General features: G+C 45.0%; 1 protein-coding gene across 2 annotated transcripts in view; it reads left to right on the forward strand.

Annotated features, from left to right (window-relative positions):
- Nucleotides 1-8,660: 8,660 nt before the first annotated feature.
- The window catches only part of EFHC1 (EF-hand domain containing 1), a 42,665-nt gene continuing 38,941 nt past the window's right edge, over nt 8,661-12,384 (forward strand). For both annotated transcript variants that reach the window (XM_069562816.1, XM_069562817.1), the window contains exons 1-2: nt 8,661-8,926; nt 11,259-11,480. In XM_069562816.1, the coding sequence (XP_069418917.1) occupies nt 8,864-8,926; nt 11,259-11,480 (285 nt within the window). In that variant the 5' untranslated portion in view covers nt 8,661-8,863. The remainder of the gene's footprint in view (nt 8,927-11,258; nt 11,481-12,384) is intronic.

Here is a 12,384-nt window from a genome sequence, read left to right on the forward strand (position 1 = left end):
ACAGAAACTTAGGCCTTTGATCCAGAGTCCATATTCTTAGGCACAAAAATAAAGTGAATGTAGAAGGCCCTTTGGTCTAACTTTCTTGTTGCCAATTGGGTGAACTGGAAAAAGTATAGAATTGAAAGGGAAATGTCATGAGGATCTTTTTTTATTTTTTTCATGATAAATGAAGTAAAGGCAGTTCGTATTTCATTTCTGGACACTTTGGTCAAGAAAAGTCCCTAGGCTGTGATTATTGGTATAAATACCAATGGTGAGATTCTTAAAAAAAATTTTTTTTAATTTAAACTTTTTATTTTGTATTGGGGTATAGCCGATTAACAATATTGTGATAGTTTCAGGTGAACAGTGAAGGGACTCAGCCATGCATATACATGTATCCCTTCTGCCCTGAACTCCCTTCCCATCCAGGCTGCCACCAATAGTGAGATTCTTAAATATTCTTTGTGCTAGAATCCCCTGCAGACCTTGTCACATGAGTCTCAGAGGCTGTAACCACCTGGGTAACCTCCAAGGACCGCAGGCAGCCCAAAGAACAACTGGGCCTGCTCACGTCAATCCCCTATGCTTGTCCTGTGAAGCTTTCCTCAACTTCAGTTCAGTCGCATCGGTGGAGACACTTCCTGCAGTGCTCAGACCCACCCTGACAGGCTGGAAGCCTGATCCTTCCATGTATGTGGTTCCCAGGTTCTCAGCCTGTGGAGCAAACCCCACTGCTCCACTCACTCATTTATTGCTTCTTTTTTTATTGGCATATAGTTGGATCAGCCCTGGGTGTTCTTTGGAAGGACTGATGCTGAGGCTGAAACGCCAATATTTTGGCCACCTGATGCGAAGAGTTGACTCACTGGAAAAGACTGATGCTGGGAGGGACTGGGGGCAGGAGGAGAAGGGGACGACAGAAGATGAGATGGCTGGATGGCATCACCGACTCGATGGACATGAGTCTGAGTGAACTCCAGGAGCTGGTGATGGACAGGGAGGCCTGGGGTGCTGCAGTTCATGGGGTTGCAAAGAGTCAGACACGACTGAGCGGCTGGACTGAACTGAACTGAACTGATTTATAATGCTGTGTTAGTTTCAGGAATACAGCAAGGTGAATCAGTTAGACATATATCCACTCTTTTCTAGGTTCTTTTCCCATATAGGCCATTACAGAGTACTGAGTCGAGCTCCCTCTGCTATATAATAGGTCCTCTGTGGAAGTCACTCAGTCGTGTCCGACTCTTTGCGACCCCATGGACTATACAGTTCATGGAATTCTCCAGGCCAGAATACTGGAGTGGGTAGCCTTTCCTTTGTCCAGGGGATCTTCCCAACCCAGGGATTGAATCCAGGTCTCCCACATTGCAGGCGGATTCTTTACCAGTTGAAGCATCAGGGAAGCCCTAGTCCTTATCAGTTATCTATTTTATATATAGTAGCATGTATACATCAACCCCAATCCCCTAGTTTATCCCCCTCTTCGTTTTTACTTCTTGATTCACATCTATTACAGCTTGAATTATGTCTCCCCCAAAGATATGTTGACGTCCTAATCCTCAGGGTCTCAGAAAGCGACTGCCTTTGGAAGTGAGAGCTGCAGATGTGAGTGATTGGGAGGTGATACTGAAGTAGGGTGATCCCTTAGCCCAGTGTGACTGATGTCCTTATAGAAGAGAGAGACACGAGAGAAGGTGAGGATGCAGGGCCCCGGGATGGCACAGAGAGACGCGGGAAGAACAGCGGAGATGACGGAGGCCGAGGCTGGAGGGGTGGTGGGAACACCCAGAGGCCAGGAGCGGAGCGGTGACCCTGCCGGACCGTGATGTCTGACTTCCGGCCTCCAGAAAGGTTGGGGCATAATGTGTGCGTTCTAAGCACCTCGGTTCTGCTGCTGTGTGATGGCTGCCTTAGGATGTTAACACCTGTTCCAGGTGATCTCAGCTTTTACCTCCATCAGCTGACAGTCTGGCCGCCCAGTGGCGTGGATTTCTCAGCTCAGCAGGCTCGGGAGGGGCTGGGGGGAGACGAGAACAGGGAGAACCGCCCCCCTCGCCACCCACACCCACTAAAGGAAGGCGCAGATCTGTAGTCTCACGTGTAAACGCAGTGGAGATACTCCGGGAAGCTTATCACGCGTGTGGTGGGAGGATAAATGCAGAGAAGATGTTCCGAACAGCCAGTCCCAGCGCTGCTAATCCGACCCCAGCCCGGTGAAGCCGGGGCACCTGGGCCACCTTGGCGAGTCCCCTCTGGGGTCCTGGCCTCTTCTCATCTCCCACAGCCACCCATCCACCTGCCACGGCTGCAAAGTCACAGTCTGCTCACCATCCCCGTGGTGTCAAAAGGAGGTGGTGACCGCGGGGAACCGGACACCGGTCCAGGGCGCTGAGGGAGACCCTGACCCCCAGCCCCCTCCACAGCACACAGGCGAAACGGGTGCCTTTCCGTAACCCAGACTCAGAGTTTGGAGTCCCTCCTACCTGCTAAAGGGATGTGGGGTGTGTGGGTGTTTGTGTGTGTCTGTGTCTGTGTCTTTGTGTCTGTTCTGTGTGCATCCGTCTATGTGTGTGTCTGTGTGTCTTTGTGTATCTATGAGATGCTTTTTGAGTTTGGAGAGTCCAAGAGGAGTGTGGAAAGACTTACGTGATAGCTACCAAGCTTCCTAAATGTTACACAGGCTTTAAAATGCCTAACACACTTGCCCCTTTCTCTGTCTTCAATTGATCATCCATCATTTTTCCAGTTCCCTGTCTCTCTTCAAAGAGACCATTCAGAAGAGTCCCCCAGACCATACTAATGGCAGTCACTGGGCACTTCCCACAGGTCTCAGAGCTGGTAAGTGGTAGAATCAGGGCCCAGCCCCAGGCCATCTGGCTCCAGAGTCCATACTTTTTCTTTTTAATTTTTAACTTTTTATTATAGAAAATTTCAATATATTCAAAAGTAGACAGAAGTATTTAGTGAAGTGTTTAATCATGTCAACAAAGGTCAACTAATGGGCAATCTGGCTTCATCTACCCTGACTCACTTCTCATATTATTTTAAAGCAAATAGCAGACATGTTATCGTTTTCTCCATCAATCACACTTGGGTGTATATCTCTAAAAGTTTTTAGAGAAGATGAAGACATTCTTGCAAAACCACCATACCGATCATTTCTAAAATATTGAAGAACAATTCCTTAACATTCTCATGTTCAAATTCCCAGCAGTCTCATTAATGCCATCGTTATTTTTAAAGTGCATTTGTTTACATTAGAATCTCAACAGGTCCCACACATTGCAGCTGGTTGATTTGTTACTGAAGACTTTTAATCTATTGGTTTCCCTTCCACTTCACTCTTTGTCCCCTTCCCTGCAATTCATTTGTTGGCAAAAAAGGGTTGTCTGTTCTGAAGAACTTTCTACAGTCAATACTTTCAACCAACACATCATTCTGCTTCCAGGGAGCTATGATATGGACTCCTTATGTAAGATTTCAGAGAGGGAACAGCTCTAGACCTGAGACCCACTGAGGCTCCCTAACTCCATAAAGTCATAGCTGAAATCTATACCTGTGAGTATGTGCTTTTGGGGAAGGCAGAACAGCTTTTGCTAGGTTTTCAAAGCAATTAATGATCATTAATTCTAGCCCAGCCTTCTCAATGTAGAGACGAAAAAAAACAAAAACACATGTAAGGGAAAAAAACTCATGTAAGTTGTCCAAGTTCATAGAAATATTCATGACTCAGGGAGGACGTGAACGTGGCTCTCAGCACTCTCAACACGGCTTGTTACTTTCCGTCTCAGGCTGCGTACGTTCTGTTCCATGCTGGGTCCATTCTGTTCCACGCTGCACATGTGAGAGGAGAGAAGGATGAAGAATGGATCGAGATGCTGAGTGGGAGAGGAGGAAGCAAAGACATCTCCCCACCTTCAAGGTTGCCATTTACCTGAATCAGCGGATTCACGTCCTGTCTGCATTTGGAATTCAAACCTGTAACTGACATTACTGTCCCATCACTCTAACACATCTCTTTCTCCATCCTGTGAAATACCAAGGCAGAGAGGTCTCAAAAACAGGATGCCAGAATCAATGATCCCTCACATGCTGAAGGAGGAATATCTTTCCCAGCTGTGCGAGGATTGGGATTAAGTGTAAGAGATACCCAGTTAGTAACCAGTCATTCACCCATGTTTCCTTAATCTCTTTTGACCTGGGGATTTTGCATCAGTAAAATGAGGGGCTGGGTGGTGTTAATCACTTTCCAAGTTTTTTGACTCTGACCACAGTAATACTCACAATACCAATGGGTGTATTTAAATACATCTTAAAATGTTTTTCCACTGAATTTCACCCACTCACCATTTGATGCATCTTGATAATTAATATTCTATTTCTTTTTAAAAAATAAATTCTGTTTGTCATGATCATTAAGATGATTTAAAGACCTGGTAAAGGGGATACACTGGCAGTTTGAAAAGTATTGGGTGATTTTCAAGTATTCATTTACTTGGTCAATCGTTTTATAACTGTTTACTGAGTATTTATGAGGTGCCAGACACTGTGATGGAAGCTGAGAAAATGCCACTGAACAAAGGACTTATCCTTGGGAAACTTACATACTGTGGAATCTCTAACTCTGTGAAGTTGTGTTTGATAGAATTTTTCATAGGGAAGGGAATTCCAAGTGAATCAGTTAAGATAATAGAATGGGTTTGACTTAGAGGAAAAAGCATCAGAAGCACAATTTTTTTCAACCCTCTAGAAGGAACCCCCTGTAAGACTAAAATAGTCTAAACTTAAATTGTGTGATTTTTGTGTCAAATGAAGATTTCCTGTCTGTCCTAAACCTCCAGAATCAGCTTGGAAATCACTGTGGGTGTTTCACTCTTTTTTTTTTTTTCATACTTAGCAAAGATCACAGTGGTTGACCAGAATGTTTTGGTAGATTCCAGAGACCATGGAGTGATAGAAATGAAGGACAGAGAGCATCTGACCGAGGTACATGCCCTTGCAAGATGTCACCTCCATCAGTTTAGTTCAGTTCAGTCACTCAGTCGTGTTCGGCTCTTTTCGACCCCATGGACTGCACCATGCCAGCCCCACTGTCCATCACCAACTCCCGGAGCTTGCTCAAACTCATGTCCATTGCATCGGTGATGCCATCCAACCATCTCATCCTCTGTCATCCCCTTCTTCTCCTGCCTTCAATCTTTCCCAGCGTCAGGGTCTTTTCCAAACAGTCAGTTCTTTGCATCAGGTGGCCAAAGTATTGGAGCTTCAGCTTCAGCTTCAGCATCAGTCCTTTCAATGAATATTCAGGACTGATTTCCTTTAGAATTGACTGGTTTGATCACCCTGCAGTCCAAGGAACTCTCAAGAGTCTTCTTCAACACCACAGTTCAAAAGTGTCAATTCTTTGGCGCTCAGCTTTCTTTATAGTCCAACTCTCACATCCATATATGACAACTGGAAAAACCATAGCTTTGACTAGACGGAAACTTGTTGGCAAAGTAGTGTCTCTGCTTTTTAATATGCTGTCTAGGTTGGTCATAGCTTTTCTTCCAAGGAGCAACCGTCTTTTAATTTCATGGTTTCACTCACCGTCTGCAATGATTTTGAAGCCCAAGTCACCTCCGCGGCCACTCACTAGCAACACCACCAGTACTTCCAAACCTCACTGAGTTTGCTTTCACACACCATGCTGTACCTACTTTATCCAGCAGAGGGCAGTAGTGCATCACAGTTATTGCAGAAAGCCTGCTGGATATTAATCCTGTGATGTTAGGTACTAAAAAATAACTGATGTCCCAGGATTGTAAACAAACTCTGGGTAAAAGCCAGCTCTGGGCAAAATGCTGGAAAAGGAGATTTATTTAGGCAACTGCTTTGCTCTGCTGTCCAGCCTCTCCCATCAAGAGTCCCTGAGAGATGTCATCCTGCCCAAGATGCCCTCTTTCAGCTTTGGCCTCCTGGCAGTCTGATCTTCCCTAATTTTTCCATCCCCCAAGTTTCGTAGCACCCTGTAAGGTCATGCAACATCTTCGTGGCCTTCTGAGTCCAGGCTTTATGTTCAGCCTTGCACTTTAGCTGCCTGGGATGGTCAGGCTCCAACCCTCTCCTGTATATTCCACAAGGTGAGAAACGGTGAATGCAATCCAGGCTGAATCATCATGTTTAGGAGAAATGGGATATAAACTCCTAATCACACACCCCCTTCTCAGGTTGCATGCAGTTTTCTGAAGCCCTGTCTTACCTCCTCCCCCCAGCCTTCTTCACAGACCTGTACCTGTGCTTCTTCACACAGATGCAATACTGCCTGGCTTCACCCCCTCAGAGGTGAAGTCATTTTTATGAGGCCACAGACCGAGAGGTTTCCTTCACCATGCATGTCTAGGTCTGAAAGTAGTTAAAACACTCTATTAGGGGTATCATAGTGTGCCCTTCTGGGAAAGAAAGGCATTTGACCAGAAGGCACTGCCTCAATGGGAACATATGCCATAAAGGACAAGAAACTTAGGAAGGACTCACCCTTTCCAAGCCCTGCAGACTCTTTGCCTACCCAGCCCAGGGAACACAGACCCAAGTGCAACTCTGTGCTGAGTCCAGGGGGGCTCTTCCAAGTGTATCCTAATGCCATGGATTTACTTTAATTAAGAGAAACGGTGGTGGCAGGGTTCGGGGGGATGGATCGTATAACTAGAAACAGTGTAAGTTTATCATGAAGAGTCAGCAAGGATCGTGGTTTCCAGTGATTCTGAGGCTGAACTTGCCATCTTGAAATATTCTCCCAGTGGCTGACTTCTGTCAAATGAGGAAAAAAAAAAGGAAAACCTAAAAGTTGAGAATTATGTTTTATTCGGTGGACTTTTTGAGGACTCAAACCAGGAAGACAGCCTCTCAGCTCCAAGCAACAACCATAAAGAGGTAAGGGAGGAGCCAGGAGCTTTTGCAACAAAAAACAGGGGGTCAGAACATTAAAAAAAAATACTGTTAATTAAAACCAGACATCTCAAGTTAATGAATGAGTGGTTTTCTTTGTATGAGAAGATGCAAGAGTCTGGGCTCACTGAATCCATTCCTTTGATAGGCACCTTACCATCCAGGACCAGTATCCTGCTTTTCTCCATCCTAAGTCCCCTCAGCATGCACAGCTGTGGATGACTTCTGTGACTGATGGCTTAATGGCTGCCACATCTTTCCATTTACTGATATGGCAGGTGACAGCCTTTGTCCACACTGCCCTTCTAGGTCAGTGGCTAAGATAAAATGTAATGGTCAGATACTTGTAAAGTCTTTAGTATCATTACAATGCATTGATTCAAAAAGTGTATTAAACACCTACATTAGGGCACTACACCAATAAAAAATAAAAATCTGGGAAGGTGAAAAAAGGAGTGGGGGACAAACATGGGAAATAGAAGTAGTTAGGGGATAGCAAGTGTTATCAGAAAAGAAACTCTGGGCAAGGTGTGGAGACAGCCACCAATAACTGCTTCACTGCCACTAATGGACTGATGTCCTGGGCCCCCTGAGGTTTATGCCTGTTAGTGAAACCCATCAGGGGGATTTACTCTGACAAGCAGCAGTAAAACTAAAGCCTTTGTCTGTATTGGCAGTAAACCACCCATGACATGGATGCCTTTGGCGTGAAGCTTGCTACTCTATTGCACTCCGTTAAACTGGCTCATTCTCAGAAACAGCTGTTATAAAAATCAGACGCCTGGGCCCCATTTCAAACCCAGTGAATCCAATGTCCAGGCATCTGGGTTTTGTTTTTCTTTTTAAGCTCTTCAGCGCTTCTGATAGCTTGTTTTTTCTTTCTTGAAGATGTTTCAAGAACAGGATTACATTTTTTAAGGGATAATAATTTAAACAAGTTTTGTAAAAAGAGTACCTACGGTTTTGACAATTTATCACCGCACTTATTTGCTTTTCTCCTATGACAAATTTTTCTTGGCAGATGTATTTCCCCTCGTGGGTCTGATCTTTTTATTGCAACTGTAGGTAGTGATACTAGAGACTCGGAGAATTGACAGGAGCGCCGTGTAGCTGTCCAGTCAACAAATACTGAGCGTCCTGCGGTGAATATGTAAGACCCCCCCCAAGGCCTGTGAAGGAGGGTGTAGAAATAGAATGTGCTGCGCTTAGTCGCTCAGTCATGTCCGACTCTTGGCGACCCCGTGGACTGAATGTAGCCCGCCAGGCTCCTCTGTCCATGAGATTCTCCAGGCAAGAATACTGGAGTGGGTTGCCATTTCCCTCAAAGGTAAAGTAGGAAAAAACTTGAATGAGGTAGTTGGAGGATTAGGCACCAGTCAGTTGCTTTTGTTTATTGAACATCCTTGAACAACAGAATTACAATCATGAATAATTCTCAGTCCCTGGCCCCAGGGAAGCACGGGTTCAGGAGAAGTAACACTTTCAACCGGAACCAACCAGTGACACTTCCGTGTGAACTGGGACAAGAGCCTTTTTCCCACAGGTGGGAGAACAGCGAGCGGGCGGGGCGAGGTGAGGTGAGGTGAGGACTGGGATGGGGCGAAGGAAGGACCCTTCCCCTGGAACTGATCTAAGGACTCGCCCGAACCCGGACCCTCAAGGGGAGATCCATCACGTCATCCCACAACCACCTCGTCCCGCCCCGTGTTCTCACGTGACTGCGCGGGGCGGGGCCAGCTCCCCTCGGCACACTCCCGCGAGAACGTCTAGTCCACGGGCTGCTCATGCGCGGGCTGGGCACGCCTGCGTCTCAGGCCCCGCCCTCTTCCGCTAGTGCTCGGCGTGTTTGGCGTTACCATGGAGCTGCCGGGCCGCCCAGAACGCCGCTGGTTCCCCTGGCAACCCGAGAGGACCAAACCCGACTCGGGTGGTTGCGGCGAGAGCGGCCGCTATGGTGTCTAACCCAGTGCATGGCCTGCCTTTTCTCCCAGGCACGTCCTTTAAGGACTTAACGGTGAGGACTTCTCCGGCCAAACCCCTGTCCCCACCTCCTGGCAGCCCCGGAGAGCTCGCAGCAGGTTGCGTCTCTGCTCGTCCACGCGAGTTTGTCCTTTTCCCCTTCAAACCCTCTCTCTGCCCCCAACTCTGTTCTCCCCACCCGCCAACCTCACCCTCTTTCTCCAGTTTGCTCTCAGCCCATCCCTCTCTGGTTTTTCCACTCCATCCTGGCAGTCTGTTGGCCTCCCAGCGTTCTTCCTTGCTGCTCTGCTCTTGCTGGCTTTCCCCACCTGGTTCCCGAGCTCCCTCGGCCTTCTCCCTAGCTCATTCTCCCTTCTGCATACCCCTCTCTGCCCAGTTCCATCCTTAAACTTTTCTTCCCTCAACCTGGGCCCCTTCCCCAATGCAACCTCTATACGCCTTCGTCCTTATTTCCACAGCCCCATCCCGCTCACTCTCCCCAAGCCCATCATTGCCGCCCGCATTTTCCTCTTCTGAATCCTAGACCCAGTAATCGCTCCCAGTCCCAACTCCATTTCCATCTGTTGGCTTCTTTCTGTCAGGTCCTTTTCCTCGGTCTCATTTATGCTTCTACCAAGCCCCATCTCCTTTTCTGTCCCAGCACGTCGACTTTTTCTGCAGTCTTGTTTAATCTTTTTCCCCAAATCCTCTTGCTTGGAAAGTTAAATTTTCAACACTTGGCCATCTTCCTCCCAAATCATCCTCAGGTGCTTTATGGGAGATAATTGCACTTTAGTTCCTCTGCCACAATTGATGTGTTCTTGGTTTTTCTTCTCTAGCCCTTTTCTTTTCGCTTGTAACATTTTTATAAAAGATTCCTGTTTGGATTTTGTTTCACTCCTCTCCTGCCTTAAGTGTTGTTAGTTGTATCTTCTAGACAAAACTGAAGAGGAAAAAAAAAAAAGGCTTGTGGTTTTTTTTTTTTCCTCTGACACAGTTTAGCCCTTGACAAAATGATTTTAATACTGAAATTTCAGGGTTGCTGAAATATGTGTTGGAAGGTCAGCATTAAGATTCAATAGGCTGAAAAAAAAAAGATTCAATAGGCTGATTTTCAAAGATGAGACAATAATCATTTATGCAGTTTAACAATTTAAACAATAAGTTCCTCTCCTTGGTCATGAAGTTAAGGTAAAAAGACTGGAAACTGACTGCTCACTTGGCTCTTCCTTTCCTGTTGAGGGGAAGTTGTCTCCTGGCACTGAACAGTGCTGGTTTTGAGAATGGGATGATGCAGATAAAATGAGGTAGTCTTCCTTCTCTTCCTGTACGAATATCCTTGGTTTTTTTATCCCACTGTGTTGCTGAAACCTACTACATGGACCTCTTCTAGAGCTCTTATTTGTGGATAGCTGTCTGACTGCTGATCTTTGTGGAGTGGTGGGGAGGCTGAGTCCCTGTGCCACTGTTTTGATCTCTTTCCTTCAAAAATATTTCCTTTTCACTTTTTCTTAATATAATCTTTTGTTTTTTCCAGTTATCAAAAAAATGTGTTGATTGTAGAAAAGAACAACAACATAATTCAGAAATGTATAAAACAGAGAACATTCTCCAAAGCAGTCTTTTTGTGCATGTGTTTGCATGCTTGTAATTGTAGTATGTGTATAATTTTATAAGCTGCTTTTCTGGGTTTATTAAATCATAAACATTTTCCCCAGATTGCTACATGGTCTTCAAAACAAGTATTTTAATAGCTGCATAATAGCCCATTAAGTGAGCTTTCCATCATTTGCTCCTGCTTGTCTTTTATATTGCTTCTCGTGTTTTGGTTTATTGTGATTAACATTGTAATTGTCAGCCTTAGGCATGTTGTTCTTTCCCATGATTTTGGATTATATCCTTAAAGGATGGAGGGTGGAATTATTGAGTTTGACTTTAAATCCATAAAATCCATTTGCTTTCCAAAGAGTTACAATGAATATATTAGTGTCACTGTAGCAAGAGGGCCTTTCATTTCAGATAAGAATTCATTTCACAGATTTGGATTGTTTTGGTTCCGTGACTTATGACCACCAGATAAGATAGTACAAAATTAGGAGTCTACATAAAGATATTTTAGGTTTTTTGTGGCAGGTGAGCTGATAATTAAAATTGGATGCTCAGTAACAGGGCTTTAAATTTTATTTTAAGCTCAGGCTGCTGCCTCCCTCCTTGTTCCTGGCCACGTGTTTTAGCTTAAAATACAAGAACCTTCTCATGTAGGTAAAATTTTTGATGCAGGGTTTGTGGGTGTTTATAAGTAAAGGTTGAATCTGACACCTTTGGAAGTTAGCTCTTCTACCTAACAAATATTTGTTATATCTTGACACACTTCTTTTTTCCTTCAGAAAACAGCATTTCATAGAAGCCAGACGCTGGGCTACAGGAATGGCTATGCAGTTGTTCGACGTCCAACAGTTGGGATTGGCGGAAACAGGCTCCAGGTCAACCAGCTGTCCCAGGCTGATCTGGACGAGCTGGCCAACAGCATCCCAATCCTCACGTATGGACAGCCCAGGCAGGCCCCGCCTGCAGCATTTATTCCTGCGCATGTGGCTTTCGACAAAAAGGTATCATCTGGGATCAAAGGGTACCCCTCAAATTCAGATTTCTGAGAGCCAGCTGTTTGCAGAAAAGTCAGTAGTAAACCATAGACTTTCCAGATTCTCTGAGGAAAAAATTGTTCAAATGCCTCAACCCTTAGTCATAGACAGCTGGACTCAGGATTGAAAGACTCTTTCTTTATTCAGGAAGCTGATTACAGAAAATAATTCCCTGTAGATGTCACTGAAATATTTTCTAAATACTGTTCTAAAAAGTTGGATGGGGTGGTTCTGAATTCTTGAGTTCATATTGTGGTGTTTACCTGTTTGATGTGTTTTCCACATTTTACAAGTCCTATATTCTGCAGTAATGACAAATTCCTAATCTCTGTGAAATACAAAATATCATGAAAGTGACCTCATCTGTTGTCGGTTTTTGTCTAGGCTGTTTCTGTAAGTCTTTGTTTTTCAGGGAACATTTCAGATTTGTCATAACTGAGCCAAAGGGTAGTTTAACATTTTTGTTTTATTTATTCTTATGCTTTTGTAATGTGAGTTTTATTTCCACCTATTAACATTTCCATATCATTCTTGATTTTCCTTGTCAGTGAGCTTTCTCTTTTCACTAAGGTAAGGTTGTCCTAACCCTGGCCATGCAGCAGCATTACTGACGGGACTTTTAAGAAACTTGGGTGTCATCCCAACCCTTCATTGATTCTAATTTCCCAGTGATGTCTATATATAACTGAATGTGACAGCTACTAATCAGGAGTTAACGGTCTTCATTTACTCCTGGCCTGTATTCAGTTCAGTTCGGTCCAGTCTCAGTCGTGTCCGACTCTTTGCGACCCCATGAATCGCAGCACGCCAGGCCTCCCAGTCCATCACCATCTCCTGGAATTCACTCAGACTCATGTCCATCAAGTCCGTG

The sequence above is a fragment of the Ovis canadensis genome, chromosome 20 (assembly GCF_042477335.2).
Source record: "Ovis canadensis isolate MfBH-ARS-UI-01 breed Bighorn chromosome 20, ARS-UI_OviCan_v2, whole genome shotgun sequence".
In the NCBI taxonomy this organism is placed as follows: Eukaryota; Metazoa; Chordata; class Mammalia; order Artiodactyla; family Bovidae; genus Ovis; species Ovis canadensis.